This window comes from Gavia stellata, chromosome 6 (assembly GCF_030936135.1).
Source record: "Gavia stellata isolate bGavSte3 chromosome 6, bGavSte3.hap2, whole genome shotgun sequence".
NCBI classification, from domain to species: domain Eukaryota; kingdom Metazoa; phylum Chordata; class Aves; order Gaviiformes; family Gaviidae; genus Gavia; species Gavia stellata.
In genome coordinates, this window is record NC_082599.1 from 40,407,838 (window position 1) to 40,433,278 (window position 25,441).

General features: G+C 40.2%; 1 protein-coding gene across 2 annotated transcripts in view; it reads right to left on the bottom strand.

The window, feature by feature from the left end:
• Positions 1–242: 242 nt before the first annotated feature.
• The window catches only part of SATB1 (SATB homeobox 1), a 70,338-nt gene continuing 45,139 nt past the window's right edge, over positions 243–25,441 (bottom strand). Inside the window, exons 9-11 of one of the 2 annotated variants that reach the window (XM_059818902.1) lie at positions 3,971–4,174; positions 3,373–3,468; positions 243–707 (exon numbers count right to left, since the gene is read on the bottom strand). In XM_059818902.1, the coding sequence (XP_059674885.1) occupies positions 243–707; positions 3,373–3,468; positions 3,971–4,174 (765 nt within the window). Of the gene's footprint in view, positions 708–1,606; positions 1,624–3,372; positions 3,469–3,966; positions 4,175–25,441 lie in introns of both variants that reach the window. The other variant, XM_059818903.1, reaches the window with a different exon arrangement.

Consider the following 25,441-nt stretch of genomic DNA (forward strand, 5'->3'; position numbering starts at 1 on the left):
AGTGAACACAAATTAATATCAAACAATCCTCAACGCTTCATCTGTTGCTGTGAAGCAGTTTGTAAAACAGAGTAAAACATCTAGTGCAGTCTGCATTATCCTTTTTTCAACTTTTGTGCAAGTTTTGGAAGATTCGTTGGCCAAACAATGAATAATAAATGTTTTTGACAGAACACAAGATGGAATTTTCATTTCATTAGTAAATACCAGTGGCACTGTTGAAAGAAAATAATACTTTTAGATCAGTCTTTCAATTCAGCATTGATCTCTGTGTTCCCTTCTACCGATAACTCTTCTTCTAGTTTAACTGAAAAAAGCGTGTTTGCATTTTTGTCTTGGATGCTGTCTTCTAAATCCTTGAGCAACTCTTCCTCCTTGTACTCTGCAACATCCACCTCCAAACCAGAATTGTCCTTCAGCTTTCCATGGTGCTTGAGATAATATCGCTGGTTCTGAAAGAACTTGATAATGGTGTACTTGGGCAGGTCAAGCTGAGCGGAGAGAGTCTGGATTGCTTCTTCATCTGGATACAGGCCTACATCTTGTATGAAACTCTGTAGGATCCCTAGGGCTTCAACAGAAATCTTTGTTCGCGGTCGGGGTTTCTGACGATTTTCATCCTCAGATTCAGCTGGTGATGCTACTGTCGGTTGCCTTGGGGGTAGTCTGGGACCTGGTTGCTGTTGCTGTTGCTGCTGTTGCTGTTGCTGCAAGACAAAGTAGAGCATTTTTGTTGTACATGTATTCTTGCTGATATTTTATGTTACCAAGAAAATCCGGGGGGGTGGGGGTGGGGTGGGGGGGTGGATTGCAAAGCTATAAACAAAGGCTTAGCAAGTTTAAAGAACAAAAAGAAAAAAAAAGAAAAAAAAAAGAAAAAAGGAAAAAAAGGCCCATTGTTGCTGAACCAGGATTAAAATTATTATTTAGTAACTCTCCGCATAGCTCGCTGTGTATCTGTATGTGTGTGAGCAGAGACGGGGGATAAAGGGATGGTGGGATACAGACAGAGAGGTGGAAGGAACACTCTGGCTTTGCCTGACTGAAAGCGCCGATGACGAGACATCGGTGCAGTTTAGCTGACAAATTGTAATGAACATGCTCCATGAGACAAATGCAGACAAGACAAAATGCTAAGTAGGTGACATAGTATGGGATTAACTTGACCAGCTTATCCAGAACTTTAGCAAGGGCAAAGTGAGAAAAGTGCCAGATGAGGGCAAACACACAGGAGCTCTGCCAGCAGCAGCAGCTGCTGCCCAAAACCAAGGGCTGCAAATCTCTAGCAATAGCTAGACTAAGGGACTGGGGGCATCAGGGAGAAGGACAGCATTTCAGCTAAGTGCGGAAATATCCCACTGCTGATCTGACCTTAGCATGCACCGAAGTCTCGTCAAACTTGCAAACGTTACGACAGAACGCGTTAGCTGGAAGCGCCTAATGTCACGCTGTCAAACCCAGCGTCGGCAAGGACAAAGAGATCTGGAGGTAGGAAATCTGTATTTCCCCTTCTGGCTCTGACCTTTCTTGCCTGTGGTCTCAGAGAGGATCTGTCTTGCCTGTGTTCAAGTATCCCGACATATAAACAGGGAACAAACATATTTACCTGCTTCTGTGTTTGTGCTGGGGATTATTTAGTTAATATTTATAAAGCACTAAGATGCAAAGCTCTAAGTAAGTTGCACTATTATTATTAGAAGGGAACATGCTGCATTCCAAAAACTCAGGCAATAAAAATGAGCCAGTACGCACATCAGAAGAGTAAGATAAAGCAGATCATGATGTAAATAATTAACAAGAGCTTAAAATGAAGTTTTGCAAGCATGGGTTCAGAAACATTCTTAAAAGGTGAGGCACTGAGCCCTAGGGACAGAAATGTTTTTCTCATCTACCACTGGAGTACAGTACACTATAAGATCATGTTTAAAATCAAAAGTAAATTTATCAGCTACTGGTTTTGTTGACAATACTTTTGCTTCACAGCACAGGAAGCATTGGTTAGTAAGATATTTTGGATCAGCAAATTTCTTGTCATATGGTACAAACCACCAGTTATTATTAAAAAACAACAGCAGCAAAACAAGCAGTTGCTGTCACTACATTTCATTTCCCTTTGCGAGTCTCCCCTCGACAATTTCTTGTGTGTTGGTAGTGGTTTCCAAGCTTCTAGTTGCAGCTCACTTGCAGACCCCAAGAAGCACAAAATACTGTACGAAGATTATAAATATTGGAGGAATTATAATTCTGTCCACTGTGCAGTGCCACTCGTGGTTGTGGAGACTTTGCATAGGTCTCAACACCCGGTTTAGATGGCACTGCTTTAAGTGGTCTTATTGTAAGATTTGACACAAATGCTAGTGGAATTAGGGCTCCTGCCTCATCCCTATTCACATCCTTTCATGTTTTATGGTCTGTGAGCAGTCCCATTCAAGGCTTCAATCCCAAAGAGATTCAAGACTACTCCCAGCACATTAAATTCTTACAAGACTGGAGGCTTTGTACATACAGTTTGAAAACCTGTGTCTTAGCTACATATTTATGCATCTACAACAATTACCATGTGGAAAAGCAGAAACAAAACTCAGGCCCAATCTCCCAATCCTTACTCTTACAAGTCATATTAAGAGATTACAATGCAACCGCTTATGTGAGTAGTATTTGCGAGATCAAACACACAACTTTTATCAACAAGGCAAGAAAATCTAAGTAAGTGGCATAGTGGTTGAATGTTTATACTGTGCATAAGCTTCTCCTTTTATCCCCTTAAGAAGCGATTTTATTAAAAACAATGTACATTTTCAAACAAGTGCTGTTTTATTACTTAATATAGATCTTTCTCTCTCTTTTTGCTAAATCAAACAGCAAGTTTCCAGGCTTTCACAATTATTTTAGTACTTGATATCCTAAGGGATTGTCTTATTCAGTTTGCTTTATCTTTAATACACACTTGTGTTGTTTCTGGCTGCGAGATAACTCCATCCTTCCTAGCTTTGTAAATATTTTTCTGTATAGGTAATACGAATGATACACTGGGTCTCAGCTGAGGTTGGGAAAGCATGGGGTAGTATCAGCCATTTAAGAGGGAGCAGTTAAAAGGCTGACCTCAGGTCTTTCGTGAGAAGGGATTAAAGAGTCCCCAGCTCAGAGAGACAGCAGTCCGCACTGCCAACCTGGGCTACAATATTTAGCAAAACAGCCAGCCACGTTCCTGGTTCGCGGTGCCCGTGGGAGCAAAGGGTGGGCACAGCTCCCAGAGGATGGGGCACCGCCGGGGCTGCCCTGGAGCGGAGGGCGGCTGTTTCCAAGCCCTGTGGCGTGGGTCCTGCATCCCCTCCTCTCTCTCCCTGACACGGTGCCCTTGTGCCAGCTCACCTGCGGAGCAGCACCCAGCCAAGGTCCAGTGGTCAGCAGGCCTGGTAAGAAAGCGCCTCTATGCTCTCCTTTCCCAAGGGTGGTGGGAGAGGGGCTCTGAAGGAAAAACAAACAAACATTGACGCACCCCAGCCTCGACTGGGGTTAAGGTGGGATGAGGAATCCCCTTCCCTTCACTCCTACCCAGGGCGAGCCGCCGCTGTAGAGGGTTCAAGCTTAGCTTTTGAACAGCAGCGCAACAAGGTCCTCCCGCTTTGCTGGTAAGGCATTGACAACTGGTGCCAAACGCCTCTGCCTTTCGGTCCTGATGCCTGTCTAGCCAGGGATATCCAGCATGGAGGCTCGCCCTGCCCGGCACGCAGATGCCTCTGCGCCACCACATCCACACACGTTTGCGAAAAACCACCGAACCGAAACAAAAACCATGGGTGGTCGCGCGCTCTCCTTTGAACTCTGGTGGCGGACGGCAACGTGCTCTTTTCTCATACCGGGAGACCTGCATTTAGCCTGGCTGGGAGGAAAGAAACACTAATTTCCTTTGCTCCATTTAAAGCTTTATTTACTTAGTGCTCTGCGGGATTGGCCAAGGTAAACTAACCTGAATCTGTTCTGCTGGCACATGGATAATGTGGGAAGGCCTGTCACCATGGTGATGAACTGCATTGCTTTCTTGTTCATAAATGGCATCGCGTTCAGGCTGAGGAAGACTGAGGAACCTTCGGATCATGGAGAGATTCTCCCAGAGGGTCCTGTTCTCTGGTGAGGGATCTTCTTTCCAACGTAACAGCTCACAGAGCCACCCCTTGAAGATAACACCAGCAAAACATTAGTTTTTTTCCTCACTTCACGAGGGGCAAAACGAGGGTGAAATGTGTACTTTAGTGGCACTGCATTCTTTCACGCTCTCCCCCGGTAAGCAAAGGCTTTCACCATAAAGGCTGGGCTTAGAGCAAACACCGATACACCGAGAGGCTGCCGCGCTATTTCACAGACCGTCGCCAACCGCGAGCATTTTGGAAAGCACCTTCCCCTTGGCCCCGCACAGCAGCGCTGTTGTTTGTTTGCTTAGAAACAAATCAGTTGATGAAGGCAGAATCCCTTACACGCTCGCCTCTGCAGGACAGGGGTTTCACTGACACCAGTATATTTTCTCTGCTTCCTATTTTCTTTTATGCAAGGCTACACCCATCCGAGAGCATTGACACCGTGTTTCAGGAACCAGTAGATTGTCCGCTGAGCAATTTTTAAAATCCTGGTACTACTACTCAAAATAAGAAAGTACTTCAAATATCTGCCTTGACTGTAGGGCTGCCTAATGTAAATCGTAGCGGTAGAGGAGCTCCCTAATGTCCTTTCGTAAGACAGGAATCCTTTGACTAGACGCAGGCAAGTAATACCTTCTTCCTACCTGCTATGGGTAGAGGTGCCTCTGCAGGTGAACTTATTTCAAGTGACAGATGATTAGCTGTTCCAGAATCTTTCTCAGAGACCCAGAAAAAAAGTCTCTTCAGTTTTATGTACATTGTTAGGGCTTGGGGCAGCGGGCAAGATACGCTCAAATTTCTGATAAACCCTTTATACCACTTCTAGATCACAGGACAGCAAGTTGCCTAAGACTTTGCCTATTCTAATTCAGATGTGGTTTTGGGATACATACTATGAAGTCAGCTACAGAATCCCCTGCAAGAACTGCAGAGGTTGCTAATTTGCTTCTGAAAGAGACAAACAAGTTCATCTTGAAAATTTAACAATTGTTTTCTTATGTCTTCTTAAAATTTAATTGAGGATTTTTTTTCTTAATTGTGCTTTGGTAGTTTTAAAAGAAGAGTGCAAACACTCTAGCTAGCACAGTGTGCATCAGCAGCAATTTTTTGATGTATTATAATTTAGAAACAAAATATTATGTGTATAAAACATGCATACTTCCTTTTTTTAGCTTCAAGGATCTGTTTGCAAAACTAGGTCCATGCAATTTTATTTCTTAATGCTGTAGGAAAGATAATGTGACATTTTATTGAATCAACAAATAATATAAATGTACAGAAGCTTTTAGATCGTTTTTATATGTACTGGTAGTTGAAAAATGGTTTATCCAGACTAGTTTACTACTAGATACAATAGATACATAGATACAACATAGAAATGTATTTTCTTGAAGACATTCATATCTTTAGCTAGTAGTTAAATGCAGTGTAAAAATATTGCCATGATAGGAAGAGGTGAAAGTAAACAAATAATCTTAATGCATTCATATTGTATACGAAAATATTTAGTGAGGTTATGTATAAAAATTTGAAGTTATTCTCTTGGATGTAAGTGGAAAACTGAACAAGTGACAGAGGATAAAATGCCCCTGAGAAACAGAAATAATCAAAACAACAAATGTTAGAGAGGTGGTGGTAGAAGAGCTGAGACAGCAAAAATTTAAATGGGGCCAAAATCTGCCGGGTGCTCACTAGGTGTGCTAGGAAGGAGGGGAGAGGGAGGAGAGCGCTGGCAGCAGAAGGGCCACCTTGCACCCCAGGGATGGAGCGCACCCCATTCCTTGACCACGTGCTAAGGGTGGATGCTGGGTATTGCCCCAGGGCTTAGCAAGCTGGGCCAAATGTCCTTATATAGAGCACATAACGTACAGCCTGTCCCAGCTGAAATCGTATGGCATGTTTTTAAAACAGTAGCAAGGGTTTGTGAATTCTCCCTCCTCATCGTAAGGCGCCCTGGGACGTGTTAGCAGGTTAATGTATGAACTCTCCCTGCCCCTTACAAAATCAACAGGTTGCTCGTGGTTCTCTGCCCACCTTGCTTCCATGGGGATACGTGCTGGATTGTGCTAAACAGCGGTATTAGTTTTCTCCAGCAAGTTAAAAGATGTGCAATCAAAAAACATAGGTAGTTTGTTGGGGATGGAGGAGAGAAGAAGATGAAGAGAAACAAACCTAGATTTTTTTACCTGAAATGCAGTTCCAAGATTTTGTATTAAAAAAAACCCAAAACAGTCTGCCCCAAAGCATAAAAATTTCCCTGTGGCTGTCTGGAGTCTGCACTGCTTCACATTGAAACTGTTGGTCCTTGTTCTAATACTGGTGGAACAGAGAGCAGAGCTGACTGTCATGGCAGTTTGGTGAAAGTAAAGACAAGACAACCTATCCCCTCCCATGACAGCTCTCTAAGGTATACAGACAGACTGGAAAAGAAATTGCACCGTGCAATGACCATGTGAATCACAGATTTTGGGGGAAAAAAGACAGTAGAAACTATTTTTAATTGTCCAGTAGTAAAAATAATTCCTAAGCAATCACATTTTATGCTGATTAAACACATTTCACAACAACAGTTTTTGTTAACTAAGAAATTCCTTCTCCCCTTGCTGTCTTTTCTGTTTCTATATTTATTAGGTCAGACCTTATTTTTATTAATTACTGATGACTAACATTATATTTCCAGTATTTTTCTATAAACTTTTGCACTGAAATAATACTTTTAATTCCTTACCTAAAATTGATTTGACTAATTGTAACGTGAAGCATGTCTCTGCTAGCCTTTCAGGGAAGCAGCGATTTTGAGATACTGAAATCAGACACAGTACACAAAATAGACAGCTATTCTAGCAAAACATCTCTTTTCCACTGGGTTTGTCACGTTTTTAAAGAAGTAGACATACTCTGATGAAACATATGGACAACGTGGAAACAACCAACTGAATTCTTCTAAAATTACAAGGATAGAAACAATATTTTGGTCTTCATGGTTTATTTCTGAAAATATTTATGAAAGTTGATCTCACAAATCTTTTCAGAAGAGATAGTGAATGGGCAGTAAGAGAGGCTGTAGGGGGTTACTTTGTTAGGAGACTAAAAACTTTATACCAATATGCTTTCTTTTGGTTCAAAACAAGCAATCAAAACCATAAGTATTTGGTTTAGTTTCAGGTTCTGAATTCTGTGTACAACATAAAGCTCATTCACAGAAGTCAGCTAAATGAGAATATATGAAATGTTTTTGTAAATTTTAGGAAAAGTAATCATACAGACTTTTCAAACAGTGAATTTTATGTTCTGTAAAATTTGTAAGTTTTGTTTCCATTTGTTCTAAAGAAGTACGAAGTGCTATAGTTAATGCAGTTGAATTTACAAGTGAACCTAACAAGGCTGATTTTTATCCTCTTACACTCAAATTGAAGTCTACAGCAATTTCTGTCTAGTTCAAAGAATTCATTCTGAAGGAGGGCTTGAACCACTGTTTTTTCATATCTTTATAGTCTTACAGGAAGTGGAAAGGACCACAAAATAATAAGGAAATATTTATAACTCAGATTAGATCACAACTGGTTTATACAGCATATACAGCACATTGTTAAAAAGACAGCCTTAAAATAATTAAGCTGATATATCTATGCAGCAAGGCAAACCCCCCAAAACTCTGCAATGACATTGGGAACAACCTTGATTTTAAAACAGAGTAAATTTGCCAGGCAACATTACACTGAATATAAAGAGAGTACAAAGCAAAATATAAACATTAGCCACATGTAAATATGTTTGGAGAACTTTCAGGATGTTACTACTTTTCAAACTGACAAAGTTTAATTTGACACCTTCTGTTCTAAAACCTTTGTTTCTATTCAAAATCACGCCTTTAGCTGCTATCAATCACTATGCTCTCCCTATTACTTAAAATACTGGCATGGGCCCTGGATAAGCTGAAAATGCCATGCAGATGAATTCTGAGATAATATGTTCAAACCTGTTATATACAACACAAATCCTGTAAAGTTATGTATTGTAAACCTACATTTATTGGGAACTAAAAGTCTTAAATCCATCTGCTACAAAGAAAATACTGTTATGCACTTTCAAGTAACCAAGTACCATCTGCAAAGGTCTTGCTACAGTAAGCAAGAAAATGGTGAAAAAAAAAAGATGCTAAACCTAAGATATTTAAAATAAATAAGAGTCTTCTGTCTGGTATTCTGATAGGGATTTAGTAAAGAAACATAAGACATTAGAGGAAAAAAACCTGTGAAAACCGAACTGCCAAACTATTGCAGGAAAAGCGCAAAGAGGATAACTGCCAAACATTAGACTCTGCAAGACCCATGAGCATGCTTATTTTAAAGAAAGCATGTATGCATTTTATATCTATGTATCCAAATGCTATTTTATTCAGTCTGACCTGTGCTGTGTTTAAATAAAATCTTCTGCTCTTTCCTGTAGAGTTTCTAACAAACTATTCTTGCATTCTGGTATCTTTCTTATTAAAAGAAAAAAAAAAAAAGATAATTGAAATCTGCACTTAAGGTGTAAATACCAATCCTAACTAGATCAAAGAGGGTAGCATTACAGTCATGAAAGATGTTTTCTGGGCAAGACTTTCCGAATCAGCAACAAACACTTCTAGTCTGGGAAGAAAGGGCTTCAGGGTGGAGTAACTGAAATCTTTTGTTTGGTGAATTTGTTATAGTGACAATAATTTGCCAAATGATGAATATTTCTTACAGAATAAGTAACAAAGACTCCAATGTTTTTTACAAAAGCTGTAATTTGAATCTAAGAAGGCAAAACATTTTAGAGTATCAATGCTAAGATATGAACAGTTTTTCTTTGGTATAGTATATCTAAGATTATTTTGTATCATTCTCTGGGGCATATAGTAAAATAAAAATATATGATGTTAAAAGAAATCAGTCTAAATACGGAGGTATTTGGTACAAACATTTTAGCAGAAAGTGTGAATTGCATTTCGGCATCTACTGTGAACAAAGACTAAGTACATAATCCATTAAACAGCACTTCTAACTCAAAAAAATTGAGTATTGTAGACTAAACTAAAGTAGGCATTTTGAATGAGCACATTTTCAGCAACTAACTATAAAGCTAGCAATTTATCATTCAGCAAATAATTTTCTACTTTTAAAAGAATCTGTAAGTGTTACTTATGCTAATGAAGACTGTTTTTAATCTGCCCACAAACATGCTAATAGAGGGCATTTTTTTTTTATTTACAATGCTGAAGGCACTCCAGTTTATAGAACACAGATATGAAATTATACTTGGTAAATGAGCTCTTAATTGTCTGAGCAACCCAAATCCTTCACCTTTAACACAAAAGCTGATAGACAAAACAAAGGCAAAGAACTCATGAACTAAACTTTAAATATTGACTTTCTCTCCTTCAAAAGTCATCCAACTCACTTTACAAATCTCATTTTTGTTCCAAATGGCTACGTTCATCATAGATATTTCCATTTCTTTTCAAAACAGAATCCACGTATAAAAGAGAAGAAAAAAGGCTGACATCACCACTACAGTATATGCATATAGTCTTAGTCTGTAGTATTAAACTTGTAAGCTGCTCACTGCACAAAAAGGTTGCTTTTGGAAAAGTCATAATACTTTGAACGAGATACATAATGGTAGCAAAGGAGTACTGAAAGCATTTTAAATTATTTACTAGGTTAAAAGGGTGAAATGGTACTTTAAATACATCAAATTTCATCATCTGGGCCATTTTTTGGTGGCAAAGTGGTATTGATCTTTCCAAATGCTTAAAATTAACTATTTCCAGAAGGTCATTATTTGATTAAAGGCATTAAAGTTGAGGGCAAGAAATGATGCACTTTGTCTTCTTTCCCATTCAAATAATCATGTAATTTAATCAGAACTATCCCTTCATGTCCTGTAATAAAAATGTTTGTCTTAAGATATTGTTCTTTACCTAACATATTAACCTTTAAATGTTATGAAGTTCTTAAGAATAATCTCTGCTTAGAGAAGATTCTTCCATAATGCAATGAAAGGATCTCCAGCATTTAAATTGATAAGGCCAAACTTCCCCTACACATTGACTGGAAAAGGCATTAAACCCTTCAACTGAGATTTCTCACAGCGCTCAAAAAGATCGGAAATTCAGGGAGTTCTGAATCAGTAAGCTCATGCATATGGCATTGAGAAGTAAAATAAACAAATGTCACTTCAGCACAAACAAATACAACAAATAAGTAGCAATGGACGCTGCTTTATTTTATCTGGGAAATGCTATTTGCATTACATTTGTATTATCTGGAAAAATACAACAGGGAACACCCACCGCAGGGTAAGAACAGAGATTTTCAGGCTGAGATTACTTAAATCTGACTTATTTCTGGGTGAAATACCTGTACGTTCAGACGTGGGAACAAGCCTAGATGACGAGAGCGGTCCTTTTTAGCCTTAAATGTTCTTCTGGAATTTCCTGACTGCAGGAAAATTTATTCTGACTGCAGGTTTATCTTTCCCAAAATATGTAAATTGCCCTGGTTATCTCCTGTGCAAAGCTGAATAGACCTAAATGCTTCAGAGAAGAACTGAAGTCTATTAAAAGGAAGGCCACTAGATATTTTCACAAAATTTTAGGAAAACTAATCATCTACCAGACTTAGTTTTTGATACTGACCAACTTATTTCTTAGTGAAAATCTTTTCATTTTAGCTGATATTTTCAAGTAATTTTAAGCACTGACTTCCGTGAGGAACATACTTCTGAGTATTTTTAAAAACTGCTGTGAATGTTTAATACTTTGGGATTCCCCTATTTTACTCACAAAACTGTGTATCTTTAATTCAAGAAGCAAAAGCTGGTTTTCAGCCTGTTCCAGAAGATGAGTAGAGATACCAGCATACGAATGCCTCTTCTTGAGATGTGGCCTAAAGTGATAATAAATGTCCTCAGAAAGATGGTTGCCTTAATATTTTGTTTACACTAACCAGCCTTAAGTTTCAGGCTTTGCCTTTGGGCATTCCCCTAAATCTGAGAAAGTTTGAAACCTGAAGCTGTCCTTTATCTCCAGATATTTCTGGTTTATCTATTTTACTGGCTTTCATTACTAGAACATTGAAAGGGGAAGCCAGATGTGAATTTTAAGTAAATCTGTATCTGCCATCATAATAGATGAGATTTAGCAAAACAAACAAACTGAAAACCCCACAACCTCACAGGGCTTTTCAGAAGAAAGGTAAACTTCACTAGCAGGAAAAACTTCCTTCCAAGAATACTGAAACAGATTATGCCATTTCCTTAAATTTCTTATCCAACCTATTATTCAGCTGTACCATCTGTCTGCATGTTACCTCTTCTCTGGGTTGTCAAAAACAAATGACCAAACAGCTAGCAGTGGTACTGATAGTATTTCACTGCAATTTTTTGGCGATATTTTAGTGGAGAAGGATTCCTAACGTCTCTTCTTCTCTGCCTTTTCTCCTCTCTAGCTGCAGCACTTAAAAATAAAATACATATTTCTGTTCTTGTAAACATCCAAACAAACAAATAGGAAAAGGAAACTTGCTAAAGCAACCTCTAAAATTCAATGACAAGCAGCAAACAGGTACAGACACAAAAACCTGGAGAGCTGTGGCCCTGCTCCCACAGTATCGTCTGTCTTATTAGACCTCTCCCTCTACCCAGAGCCACGGTGAGTGGCTAAGAGCCAGCGCTACCGAAAAACTTGTTGGATTAAGGTCTGAGGCTGTATCAAAACTGGTGGGTACATTTCCCATATATGAGCACTTGAGACGTACCACCAGCTCATGGAAAGAAAAAAACCTAACCAATACCTCTAAAACCGACTAAAAACATAGGTATCATTACTTTTTAGTTGAGTACAGAGGGAACTGAATAATCTAAATGAAGGGCTTCTCCCAGGCTTGGTTTCTCTGCTGTCAGCCTCCTCCACCTTTCCCTTCCCTTGTTCAAACGTATCTTTTTTACAGTATTGCCTTCAATGGCCTAGCAATGATAGATAGGCACAAGCCCTAATCAAAAACATAACATGCATGCCTTTGAAAATCTTACATAAAATGCAAGGACATTCATATGTAAAAAGAAGAGAAGAAAAGTAATAGATGCAAAAAAAACAGTGGGTGAAGCTTTATTCTGCCTTCCTCTACTCTAGATCCTTCCTCTTTCACAGACACAATTCAACTGGCATTGTAACCACGAGATACATGTGACAAAAATGGACTTAACAATAAAAAAAAAATCTAAACAAGAAAAAACCAACTGCTAATTATTAAGTAAGTCAGTCTTGGTCTGGTACATTACTTTTTATAGTACAGGCGTATAAAATGGGTCAGTGGGTTTCACAGAGGGTGACTGGTAATATATGGCCTGTTATCTTTTATTTAACTATAAAGACGTACTGATTTCACTGCAATACCGATGCTTCCCTTGAAAGTAAATACAATCCTAAATCTAACGATGACCTTTAATATCCTATATTTATTTATTCTTAAACAAGCCATCAATTTTTGTATGGCAGCTGTATCTGCAGTTTAGTTAGAGAAGACTTTAATAGAAAGAGCCTGGCAATTTTAAAAAATCTGTTTTACTACTATCAGTTTACAAGTGAACAGCAAACGTTTATTATTGTGCTGCTTACAGAGATTTAACACTTGCTTTGGGGGAAAGACCTCCAGTAAAAAGGCCATCGGGCCAAAGTGTCACTTCCGTAATTACTTATACATGTATATATATCATGTTGTTAAGATTTATTTTTTTAAAAAAGATTATAATTTCCCAGAGGGAGTAATTTAAATCCGTGGCTTCTTGTCATATGCTTTTTCTTTCCAGAATTCATTTTGGATCAGGGAAAGAACTACCACACACTGTGGAATCACAGGCTCACAGATATTTGGACTTCATTGTAAATTCAGTTCAGCTGACAAGATGTTCCAACAAGCAACATCATTCCAAAACATACCCAGCTCGAATCCGTTCTCAGATATCCCTTCACATTTTTATGGCCTAACTTAACATTTTCATCTAGACTTGAATTAGATGTTTAAATATTCTGAGAAAATTTCTTTTAACTTTTCTCTTGCAGTTCAGCTGGCTTCTGTGGCTCTCAGTTTTGTAGTGAAGAACGGTTAATGCTCTGATAGTGCCAAGGGTGAGGAAAGTCTTAAGGAAATTGAAAAGAAACTTTTCCCTAACTTTCCTCCAGATTTTGTTAACCACAGAAGCAGTCAGAAAATTAATAATGCCCATTACCTCAATGCAGTTTAAAAAAAAAATCTTTAAAATCCACACCTGTGAAAGACACAAACCTCCCAGCAAATGCAAAGGGAGCAGCCAGACGCATGTATCTCACCCACGGAAAAATAAAGGCAGTGAAGCCCTTAGAAAGCTAAAATACCCTTACTTGTAGCATGGTTGCTTGGGGCATAGACTTAAAAGAATAGGAAAGCTGGATCAAAAGGGAAGCTGGAGAGATCGGGTTTCTCCCTCCTGGCTGGCTGAGGGTGGGAACCAACACAGGAGTGTTTTCAGGTAGTTTGCTGTCAGGCTGGGGACAAGCACAGCCACAAGGGAAAAGCTCCTAGAGAGAGGAGTGCTTAGTGTTAGGCTTTTCCTCACTGGCCAAGACAAGTGCCAGCCAAGCTGAGCCCCAGCCATATTTCTGGGCAGCAGCTTCAGCAGCAGCTTCTGCCCTTCAATCAGGCGCTGCATGGAGCAGGCACAGTGCTTCCTGCCCTGATCCCTCTGTCCCATCCCCTCTCCCCAGGTGAAAAGGATCAATCCCTTTAGTTAGACTTCCTCCTCATACTAAATAAGAGTAGCAAATGACTTCTTAGAGGTGAAGCAAACTGGCTGCCCCAAAGCAAAAAAAAAAAAAAAAACGAACCTCATTTAAGCCCTTCACAGCTTCTTTTAAAATTACTGGTTTTATATAAACAGTGGAAAGTTCCTATATCTGTAGAGCTTTCTCTTGCATGTTACATATACTAGAGATGCTAAGGACCTGGCTCGGTAGAATATCTGGTCATCTAAGTAAACCCACAGACTTAACTGATAGGTGTGCAAGTCTTGCTCAGTTGGGGTCCAAAACTTCAAGGAATTCTGATAAGGACCACTTAGTCCGAACACCTTTGCTTCACAAAGATCCTGAAAACTATTTTCATTTGCTTCTCAAACACTATGCTGAAGTAAGGGAACATGACACTGCACAGGAATAAAAATAAGATGACCACTGAATAACAATGTGGATTCAGATGGCAGATTTGGAATGAGATAAATATTTGCAAATTGGAATTTTCCCCCACTTAGCTAGCTGCGTGCTTGCCCTAGTCTATTCATTATACGCCAACGGTTTGGGGTAAGTCGTAAACAAAAATCTGAAGTGTGACTTAGAGGCTAAATTAGAGGAAAATAAGAAAATGGACACAATGAGAAATTAATACGAATAGTGAAATTAAAAAATATCTGGAACAAAACATTGTCTCCTTCCTCACCTTGCACCTAGAAATCTTGTAACATTCTTTCAGGTGTTGTGTGTTTTGAATTATCCAGTTTAACATTAAGGGAGAAAACACTTATCTATTATTTCTTACTCCTTCCTTCGCCCATCAATCGTTCACCTGAATTGTAATTGGTCACTCCTTTAACAAACTGCTGCTCGGACCATTACTGTATATTTGTGTTTGTATAAGATGCCTTTATTCTTTGCAGTTAACGTCTTTAGCAGCTCTCGTTTTTTCAGGAGGAATTTTACCCTGTCATTTCCTGTTTAGTTATGGGTTGAGCTCGCTTTTGTTTTCTGTGCTGTTTACTTGGTGCCCTGCTTCCCCCACTGCCGGGAACCAAGGGCTGCTCGCTACCTCCTCAGCCTCCCTCTCGGCGCTGGCACTACAGCTTTGTTTTCATTTCCGTACGTCGTTAACTTTTGTACAGCTCGCTCAGACTTTCCCCCCCTTTTTTTTTCAATAGGGCTTTAGTTTCTTCACGTTAAAACACTGATACGCTGAATCTTCAAAAGGCTCCCGAATCAGTGATCTGCCCACAGCAGGCACGAGCAACCTGAGAAATCAAAACCACGGCTCTTTTCCCAGCTAAATCCGTGTCACCACGCGGGGAAAGGAACGTGTTTCACCCATGAAGCCAGCAGTGGTAGTGACCAGCCCTTGGCTCCCCACCACACAGCAAAAGCCCAAAAGCGACTCCGTGAGGGGGGATGCACCTGGGATGGCATGTCCTAGGCGCAGCTCTGGCACGCGGGAGACAGCAATAGGACAGGAGAACGGGGCAGATGAAGCGAGAGTGGATGGTGAGGGTGTATGCGGGAGAGGAAGAGAGTGGGAAAAAGTCAAAGAAGGCCTAAGAGGAGAGCTATAACGAAAGGAATTAGTGAAGGTGGTGAGAGGAAAACAAAACAGAACGTGAGGATACAGAAAGCGGGAAGAAAGATTAAGAAAATGCATCCTGCCAGAAACAGCACCTCTTGTCAGGCAGACAGGAGGTGCTGCCTGGGGAAGAGCTGATTCATGCACCTGGAGTGTAGGAACTGAAACACCTCTACCTAAGAAAGGAAAACTAAAAATAAAAGACTCAAAGGAGGTGGGAGAGGGTGCCGCGCTGCTCCTCTTTTGGCAATCCAGTGCTTCCCAACTGCACGACGTTTTTCAAATAGTTTTGTGAAGAAACGAGAGCTTGATTTCCGGACCCTTGCAAGAATCCTGACGGTTCATCTCAGCATTATCTCTCCCAACACGAGCCCTTCCTGCCCTCCTCTTCGTCTTACTCCAGACTAATTTTTGAGACATCTGCAACCATAGCACCTCCAGGATGAGATTTCCCCTTTGTTCAGAGTCTGCACGGACCCCGGGGGGGAGTCAGTAACAGAGGTGGCACTGCTGTGCAGCAAGGGATGCTGATGGCACACTTTTGCTGACCTACTCCAGCTCAGCTCTGGGGGACTAGTAATGCAGTCAGTAACTGCTGGGCAAGTGGTACGAGCATGGGTCTTCAACCCTCTCTGCAGCAGTCTGCGGGGCCATCTATGTAGTCTAATTTCCTCCTACAAACTGTGCCTTCAGTGGCTTTCAAAACCATCCTGCTCACCTTCTTCTGACTGACTTTGAGCACCGAGTCTTAGCTCCCTGTCTCCTGCACTTTCAATATTGCCACTGCATCACAAATCACTGGCAATGGATAAAACAATCTCTTACTAAAGCTACTTTTTTTTAAACCTCCCCTGGAAGCCTCATTACAGATTAGATTTGATGAATATCTATCAGATGCACTGCACCACTCCTCTTACCTGACAATACCTGCAACAGCTTTTGGGGAATCTGCTCAGTAGCATTCTGCACACTTACATTTTTTTTCCTTGCTGTAAGAAAAGTTTAGAACCTTATAATTAAAACTTTCTATCAAAATTGCATTAATTTTTTCTCTGTGTCAGAAAAGTAGCCAACAGTGATCTACTAAGGAGTAGATGGTTTTGAAAAAATCCTTACTAAGTGTTGAAGGCTGTTTAATTAGGGCAAGCCGAACAACTTAACTGAAAAAATGGATTTATAAAAAACCCAAAACAATTTACAGACAACATTTAGTCTCCTAAAAACTAACCATAATTTGTATTCATAAGAAATACTGAAATGTTTTCATAAAAAAAACCCCAGCAATTTTCCATTTGCCAAAATTCTAGACACTTCGAGGATTCTTTTTTAAAAAGAATCTTTTCCCCAAAGGAAGAGGTAAAGGGAAGAGTTAGCAAAGAGACAAAAGTCGTGGTGAAAAACTTTGGCAGAAAATTTTATTTCTGCTAAATTCAGGTAGCAGTGAAGACTACATTTTTGGTTAGAAGCTCTTCTTAAAGCGAGGTGTTTGCTGGCGTGTTACTTTGAAAAACTGCACAGTAGGAAGACTTCTTTAATAAGTGGGCATAAGACCCGGAGATTAGAAAGTCTCAGAGTGAGAGACAAAACCCCCGTGCGATATCTGATCTCTTTGCCAAAGCAAGGAAGGTTTTTAATAAAGGTCACGGAGAAATAATCTCCAAAGACGGCAGTGTCTCTGTCCCCCTATACGTTTTCTCTTTTATTTCACTCCTTTACAGCGAAAGGCAGACCTTAACACGCGCGCGCATGCACACATGCACACACAAAAGGAAACAACAACCAAAGAGGAGGGGGGAAAAAAAAAAAGGAGCCTGAAATTTTAGTTACACCACATGTGGTTTTCATTTGTGAAAAATGAACAAGCTGTTTGTGGTTAAACTGTCTAATCTGCTGTTATCAATCTAGCGCTGCATTCAAGATTTACAGGATACATCAGCTTCTGTGCCACATTAGCTGTAAAAGGGAGAGGGGGTGGGAGGAAAAAGGAGGAGGAGAGAGTTTATCCTGAGGAATAATATTTCCAATGCAGCCACACTCACACTACATCTGGTTGTGCTGGTAGCGGCAGTTAAATTGAAATATTTCACAGCGTGTGTCAGAAACATGCAGAATGGTAATTATGACAGATCTGATTAAGCCTGAGTGCCACTAGCTCCCTGGCCAGCTCCGGTTGTGCAGGTGTGACCTTGTGCGTGCCTGCGTGTGTAAATAAAATTAATTACAAGCGAGAGGGCGAAGGCTTCGGTGACATCACAAAGCGGAGAAACTCCCAAGGGGGAGACCTAATGGAATATTTTCCCTCAGTCTAATAATACAGTTCATATTGACTTGAGGTAATTAGTGGGATCATTAAAGCAGTTTTCCCGGCGTATTTGGCTGCCTGATCAGATTAGTGAAAATGTTCTTCAGAACAAGCCCTGTGTGGTCTGCCAGAGAAGGAGGAAATAAAAAGCAACAAAGCATATTTTGGAATGATAAGCAGCGCTGGACTTTTTGCACGGCATTTTGCAGGGCCAGTCTCGGGAGCCTGGGTGCCTGACTCTCCTGACCAATTCCATCTTTCATCCCTGGCACATGTACTCCCGCTGCGCGTCATCTAAGACTTTTTAATTTTTGGTCCTCTGTCCTTCAAAACTACACCGTCCCTATCCCTCTCTGCTTAAAAAAAATCAGATAAAAGCCTTGTGGAAGTGCTAGCCTTAGAAAAACTATGTTAAGATAACTGGGGGAAGGAAGAAGAATTAATACATGATCAGCAAGCCCCCGCCTCTCCCCAAAAAGCTAACAGAAGACTGAAGGCACCGGTTTGAGAATTAGCAACGTTTCCATTTCCTAACAAGCTTACCCCAGCAAAAAAAAGGGAAAAAAAGAGAAAAGTTTAACTATGATATAAAGTCTTCCACGGTAACAGAACACAGAGCCCTAATCAAGAAATGGACCATTTGTTTAAAAACAGTCTATTGAGCATGCTCTACCTTGCAAATGGAATATGCCAAGCTCTGTCACAGATGGCAAGCTTTGACAGTTCCCATCCGTAGCGTCGATACTCGACAGTTCAGCACAAGATCAGTGACATTCTGTCTCATTAGAGCCACGCTAATTATCACAGCTAGTTTCAGGGGAAACCATGTGTTGCAATGGTCAATTTGAAGGAGTCTGTGCATCAACAAACTGGTAATAAGGATCAGACACCTTATTATATGACAGCATGCTGCCTATGATCTGATTTACTGAATCAGAGGTACTGAGGCAACACTGAAGCCTGATGGGTTAGGGAATCGCGTGTACACAGTGCGTATCTGAAACATGCTTTAAAAATAAAAGGGAGCTATATAGAAACAATACAAATAAAAATTTTAAAACGGTGAAGTTATAATGAGGACTTTTTTCATTTGTCATTAAGACATGCAGAGATGTTCAAGATCTTGTCAGCCAGTTTTATCTTTAATCAAATCATATAAGATAAATAATTCAAAATGAAAACTGTAAAATTATGGATTATGCTAAATTATAATTCATTCCATACTCTGATTTTTCAGTTTCAATAACATGTACCAAACATTCCTTATGTTGTGCCGTCTTGCTGCTTTAACAGCATTTTGTATTTTGTAAAGAGCTTTCTCTACTTGGCTCTCTTTTTTCATTTGTACATTTAATGACTTAAACTTGTACTTCTCCTAGCTTCTCCCACGCATTCGTGCTCCTTCCACCAGACAAAAACCACCTAACCAAGAACCCCCCCTTTGCTGTTTCTGGCCACCTGCGGGGCCGCATCCTGCCAGGCGCTCCAGCGGTCCCAGCCCCAGCGCCTCCCAGGCAGGGGCTGCAGGCTGAGGCCGTGAAGGCGTTAAGCACTAACTCCCGACAAACGCAGGGCAGGTGTGCATCGCATCCCTCCAGGGAAGCTCTCCTTAGGGCTCAAATATACAGCGTCTCCTGAAGCTGCTACCAGTTCTTTAAATGGCCTCTACGCAGACTGTAAGCGGCACTTGAACAGCTCCCGCTGCCACCCGCCTGGCTGGGAACCTCTAGCAGGAGCCGATTTGACCCCACGTGTAAAGCACGCTTTTTCATCGGTGTGTCAACAAATCTAGCCTTTCCCTTACGTGTCGAAAGGGCTGCCTGGCCCCAAGGAGCTGTTTGAAGAGGTCAATATAATCCTCTTACCAGTTAAGTATTTTCCATTCTGTACCTTTTTCTTCGGCTTGAACTATTTTAGGCTTTAATGCCTTTTTTTCCCCTCTATGCAGATTTCCGTGGGCAATTGCACACCGATATGAACCACCTCGGAGATTTTAAGGCAGTTTCTCTTCAGTGCATCTTTGTTGATTCAAGAAGTTGCTCTCTACTTTTTACTAGCAGGAACCCAAGACTCACTAAAGTCAACCCACTCCACCAAGGTCATACCAGTAATGTGGGATATGTCCAGGATCAATGCTGGCCCTTCTCCAGGTCTACCCAGACAGAGTGATAAGTGAGTTAACTGAACTCAATTTTTCTACCCCCTTTCTGAGAAAGAATTTTTAAAAAATTCCTAAGGAAATTTCCTGAAGCTTTAGACTTTATTTCTGCAAAAAGCTGTCATAAAAGAAATTAAGACGTGGGGCAGAGGAAGGACCTGGAGTGCTCTAAGTGTTCATTTTGTTCCTGCAATAGAAACACGAAAATCTCCTTCCCTCCAACCCTGGCGAGAGAGAACACACTATGACTCCGCAACACGATATTTTGTGAAAGAAACAAATCAGCTCTATCTGCCAAGTTTCACAGTTTCACTGAATGACACGCCGCTTTATGGGGCAATTCTTGATCGCGTGCAGAAGCCCATCTTGCTTTCTCACTTCACACTCTTCCTCTCCCATCCCCACTGACACCTGATCCCGTCCCGACTCCTGCTGCTCATGGCACTTCTTCAACTGCCAGAGCAATCACCCCCGGGTAGCAGAGGGGGGAGAAAATAAAATAAAAAAATAAAATTAAATTAAAAAAATAGAGGCTGTTACGTGGTGTACTTCTGCAGCTAATGTTTTCTAACTACCATACCTCGCCTTCCCACGAGGGCAAGGGTTTATTTCCAGGTGGACCCATGAAACGACGGCAGACCTCAGAGCACATTTTGTTTCCACCTCGCGTCTCCCGGTGCAGTATCCCTCCCAGCTCTACAGAGAATCCATTGTACGCCAAGGCGGGGGGGGGGGGGGCGGGAAAGAAGGTTTTTAAGCCAAGATTTAAACCCAGGAAGTGACTCGGCTGCTCTGAGGGAGACAAAGGCGGGAGACGACTTGGCAGAGAAGCAGACTGACGGGGCGAAGGACGGAGACCCTCCTGCCTCCCAGGCTGGACCCTGCCGGGGCAGCCCAAGGTGCAGCAGCCTGAGGAAACAGCTTTGGAAATAAATTTCAAGACCTCCCTCTTAAAGCCACATTGTTATCAAGGGGTTACTCTTCGTGATAAAAAGGTTTTTTTTCCTTCCGCTGGAAAATAGTTGAATAGCTCGTTCTATATCTGCGGTAATGGCATGTTACATCTTCGTGCCAGATCCACAATACCGTGCTTGTTCAGTGTGGGAAACTGTTTAAAAATGACTTTCCTATTAGAGTATATAGCTTAGTCTCTAGATGGAAAAGCCAGATCAAAGATATAGCATTTATAAAACTTCTGGTTAAAAAGATAAAAGTGAGATAACAGACATCAATTTTTCACTATAAATCTCTGGGTTTACTACAACATTAAAATTTCCAGTAAAAGCAGGGTTTTATATACCTGAACTCTAATGGCCTATTCTGAAAATATTTATGTCAGGAAAAGCATGGTATCTGCATGCCAAAAGCAATTTTAGTGCCAATGTTTAGTATTCCCTCCCCATTTAAACTCCTTCCCATCTACTCACAAGTGTTAGATGCTCTGCCTAACACCTACCTGCTGTGCCTCCCCAGGCAGTGTTTTGGAGGAGGATGCTCCAGGTGCATACTAAGGCAAAAAGTCAAACACTTCTAATAAAATACCGCTGCACAAAATACCTGCGTGATGGCTTAGGATGGAGTCTCTAGCATGGTCTGAACCACAGATTTTACCTCTATGGTTTGCATGTGAAACTACTCATTTCCAAGGAGCTAACTGCCTAACCGAAGTGAAAGACGGGGACAGAAGGACAGGAAATTGGGCAACACGGTGCAACAGCTCAGAAGTAACGGGTCAAAACTCTCCAAAATTAGGTGAGGTTTCTGGAGGTATGGGTAGTACTCCATTAGTTTTATTCTAAAATGAAAATCAGAGCAGGATTCTGCGAGAGCCAAGTGTCTCACCTTCAATATTCACGCATTTTTATTCAGTGAAAAGGGAGGGTGTTCAGCACCTACCTGGCCATACACAGCAATTGGCAGGATTGACGCTGCAGAAAAGTATCGATTTTACCTATTTATTCTACTTAAACTTATTTAGGTATAATAATGCAGGCTAACAGCCTTACACTGTAGCACACGGGACTCTCAGGGGTACAGAATTTGATATTACTTCAGTTTTTGCAAACTGTAATTTCCTAAACTTAAGAAAGCTTTAGCAATGTCAGCTGATTTTCAGCAAAGTTTTGCTTTCTTCCCTACTTCACACCGGCATGTGCAGGCCGCAGCTTTTCAGGATAAGCCATTAACATAAATGTAACTTCTCAAAACACAGCAAACATACAGGAACACTACAAGTCTCTACTTGCCTTATCTCTCGGGGCTCTTAGGTTTGGGGTTTTTTTGTTTGTTAGTTTGTTTGGTTTTATGGAATAAAATTAGATTTCAGCATCTGTCACCATCAAGGAAAAAACTCATCCCTGGCTTCCACATGAAAACTTTGTAACCAATGCACAGTTACTGAACCATGACGACTTAATGATCATTACACAAATCAACTTTTTTTTGTTTGAAAAAACAAAATTAAGAATGTGCTTTCATAATTACTTGAATCAGACTGTCAGGTTATAAATTTAATAAAAACCCAATATGATTAAATTGTAAAAGTAATGCATACCACACAAATTTATATACGTGTGGATTCTTTTCATTTTGACTTATTCAGGTGTGCTGATTAAATTTTAGTAAATAATATTGTTATTATTGCCATTCTACCACTAAAACCCAACAGCCTCAGAGCAGACATAATGCACCCAGTAAACCTTTCTGTCTTCTGTTTGCATGTATTTTTCTACAGCTCTCTTTTCAACATAACCTAACCAAAAAAAATACGTAGACCTATTAGGCAGACAAGTCGCAATAAAAATGGAAGATTTTAAATACTGACGATAGGTGTTTTGCCAATTACAATTCTAAAACTCCCCAAAGATATGATGTATTGAAGCAATTTGAATTACAGTATCTTCCTCAGTTCCTCAGTATAACCATAGTAACTCTTAAAAGATATTTTTTGAATTTAACAGAATTTGAATTTATTCTGCAGATAATATATTGATCCTTAAAAATACAGAAATTTTTAAAATATACAGAATGCATACATTTGAAGGAATTTTCTAGCTAAGCCCTCAGACTTGTTCAAACCCATGTGCCAGACAGTCCCTTTTCTTTGGGAAAGCCAACAAGCCGTCAGCAAAGTGCACTGTGAAACTACAAGTACACAAATCATCACTCACCTAAGCCAGAGCACGGTCTCACTAATATCACTGCAATCTCTTCCTGCTGGCGTCACCCCTTCCTTGCCCTGCGCTATGACCTTTGCTGCACCAAGCCCCTGTAGCCAGCTGGTTTGTTGAGCATCAGGTCCATATGCCATCCTCTGACAAACAGGTAACTCTTGCCAAACACACTAACACAGTGCAAGGGAAGATGCTCGTTTTTTACCTCGGCGCTACCTAAATAGAAACTTCTGTAGCACATCATTTAATAGCTCTTCTGTACAAAGTCCTCTAGTCAGCAGAACATTATCTGCAGCCTCCTGGCTCAGGCAAGCTGAGCCACCTTGCAGATGCTGGCTGCTTAGACATCCAATCTAATGTTGACCCAAATCAGTTCCTTAAAAAAAATAAAATAAAAAGGCCCTCCAGCAAACAACTATCTTTGTCCACTGGCTGAGCTGGTTTAGGTCACATACTGTTTTATGCCATAACTCCAGACTACACTCAGGATTTAATCAAGTTTTTATATGCACAATAAGACAAGAGCAGCAATGTTCAATTTTAGTGATTTTAAAAACAAAACTGTTAACCAACGCATCATTTTCTAATGTGTGTCCTCCAGACTTTTCACTGTAACTGGAAGTGATTATCCCATGATTTCCAGTTCTGAGCAGGAAAACAGTATCCCCAAATTAAAAAAAACAACAATGGATCTCTCTCAAGAAAGATTCTCTTGAAGAATATGTTTGAAGAATATGTTTTTGTGCAAGGGAGACTTCTTTGACCAAAGAAATATTTCTATGTACCGTTGACAAGCTCCAATACAGAATTTTTTACAATACAGATATCTCCTTTAATATATGTAGCTTCGCTACATAATTAAAGCTTATTAATTGGCTGACTAGTAGTCAACTGGTTAGAGAAGACCCAACACATCCAGTTTACCTAAGAGGTTACTTCTGTGAAGCAGCTTTCTACTACAAATGGCACTTTGGCTAACTACAGACCTGAAAGCTTGTTTAACACATAAATTAACAGTGCATTGCTTAAACTGGGGAGAAAAATAACCTCTGAGAATACAGGCATAATCTCCACAATAAAAGGGAAAAGAACTACGTGTTTGGTGTTGTTTGTTTTCCATACTTGGTAGCAAAGTTTGTGCACGAATCTAAATCTTATACCAATACTCTAATAAAACCGCATTGCATCCTCTGGAAGCTTTTGGGCTTCACTTTGATTACCTGTCCCTTTTCAAGTCAGCATTGGAAGTGCTATCCTACCTAGAAATTTTAAGACTGCGCACTTAAATAAATATACTGTCACACAAATCGGATCAGATCAAAATTACGTGGACCGATAGACTGGCTTCAATACCTTAGTTTTGCGGAGAACTGCAATGGAAAGAGAAAGGTGTAGAAAACGGACAGTTCTCTAACCCCGAGTCTTGACATGTAAATAAAGACATCTGAGGAGCACACAGGTTGGAAGCTGCTGTAACATTCTATCATAATTAGAAACATTTCAAGAGCCCTGTAATTTCCAATCAAAATTACAGTAATTTCTGATATACAAGCCATGATTCATGACAGAATTTTTACATTCCATGGGAGATTATAGTGGCCTGATGTATGACACACTGAGTACAGCACTAACATAAACAATTCAGCTTAATGTTTAAACAGCACTTGGTGTTTAGAATCCCACAATAAAAGAAACATATTATTGTAAAAATTATCACTTTGACAGTGATTGAAGGGTAGGCAGGCATGTGGCCTATAAAGCTATAATTTTTACAGTCCACAGCTTGAGTTTAATCATTTTGATATAACATTTCCAAAATATCCCTTAAATGCTTCCTACAGCATATAACTTAAGAGACAACATCCTTTCTACGCAATGAAATGGAGTAAACTCCAAAATGTGAACAACACAGAAGTCAAAAGTTAAAGACTGTTAAAAAGAAAACCAGCACTAAAATGCTGACGGCCCAAGAAACATTGGTCTAACTGATCATTATAAGCTTTCCCTGGAAGATGCTGTATTTTTCTATGAAGCAATTTTAGAAAAGTAAAGGAATAGTGACTAAGTGGACTTAACTTTTAATCTAACATGAAAATTCAACATTGCAAGCACTGGTGCCTTTACCATTGCTTTCAAGTGTTGGTATAACTGTGGTTCTAGTCTTTCCCATTTTTCTATATGTTTTTCCTTTGCTTACTTCTTGAGTATATTCTCACTTACATCAATGCTTTTGCATACTCCGGTGATCTTTCTCAGAAGACATGTCACTTATGATAATCCCACCC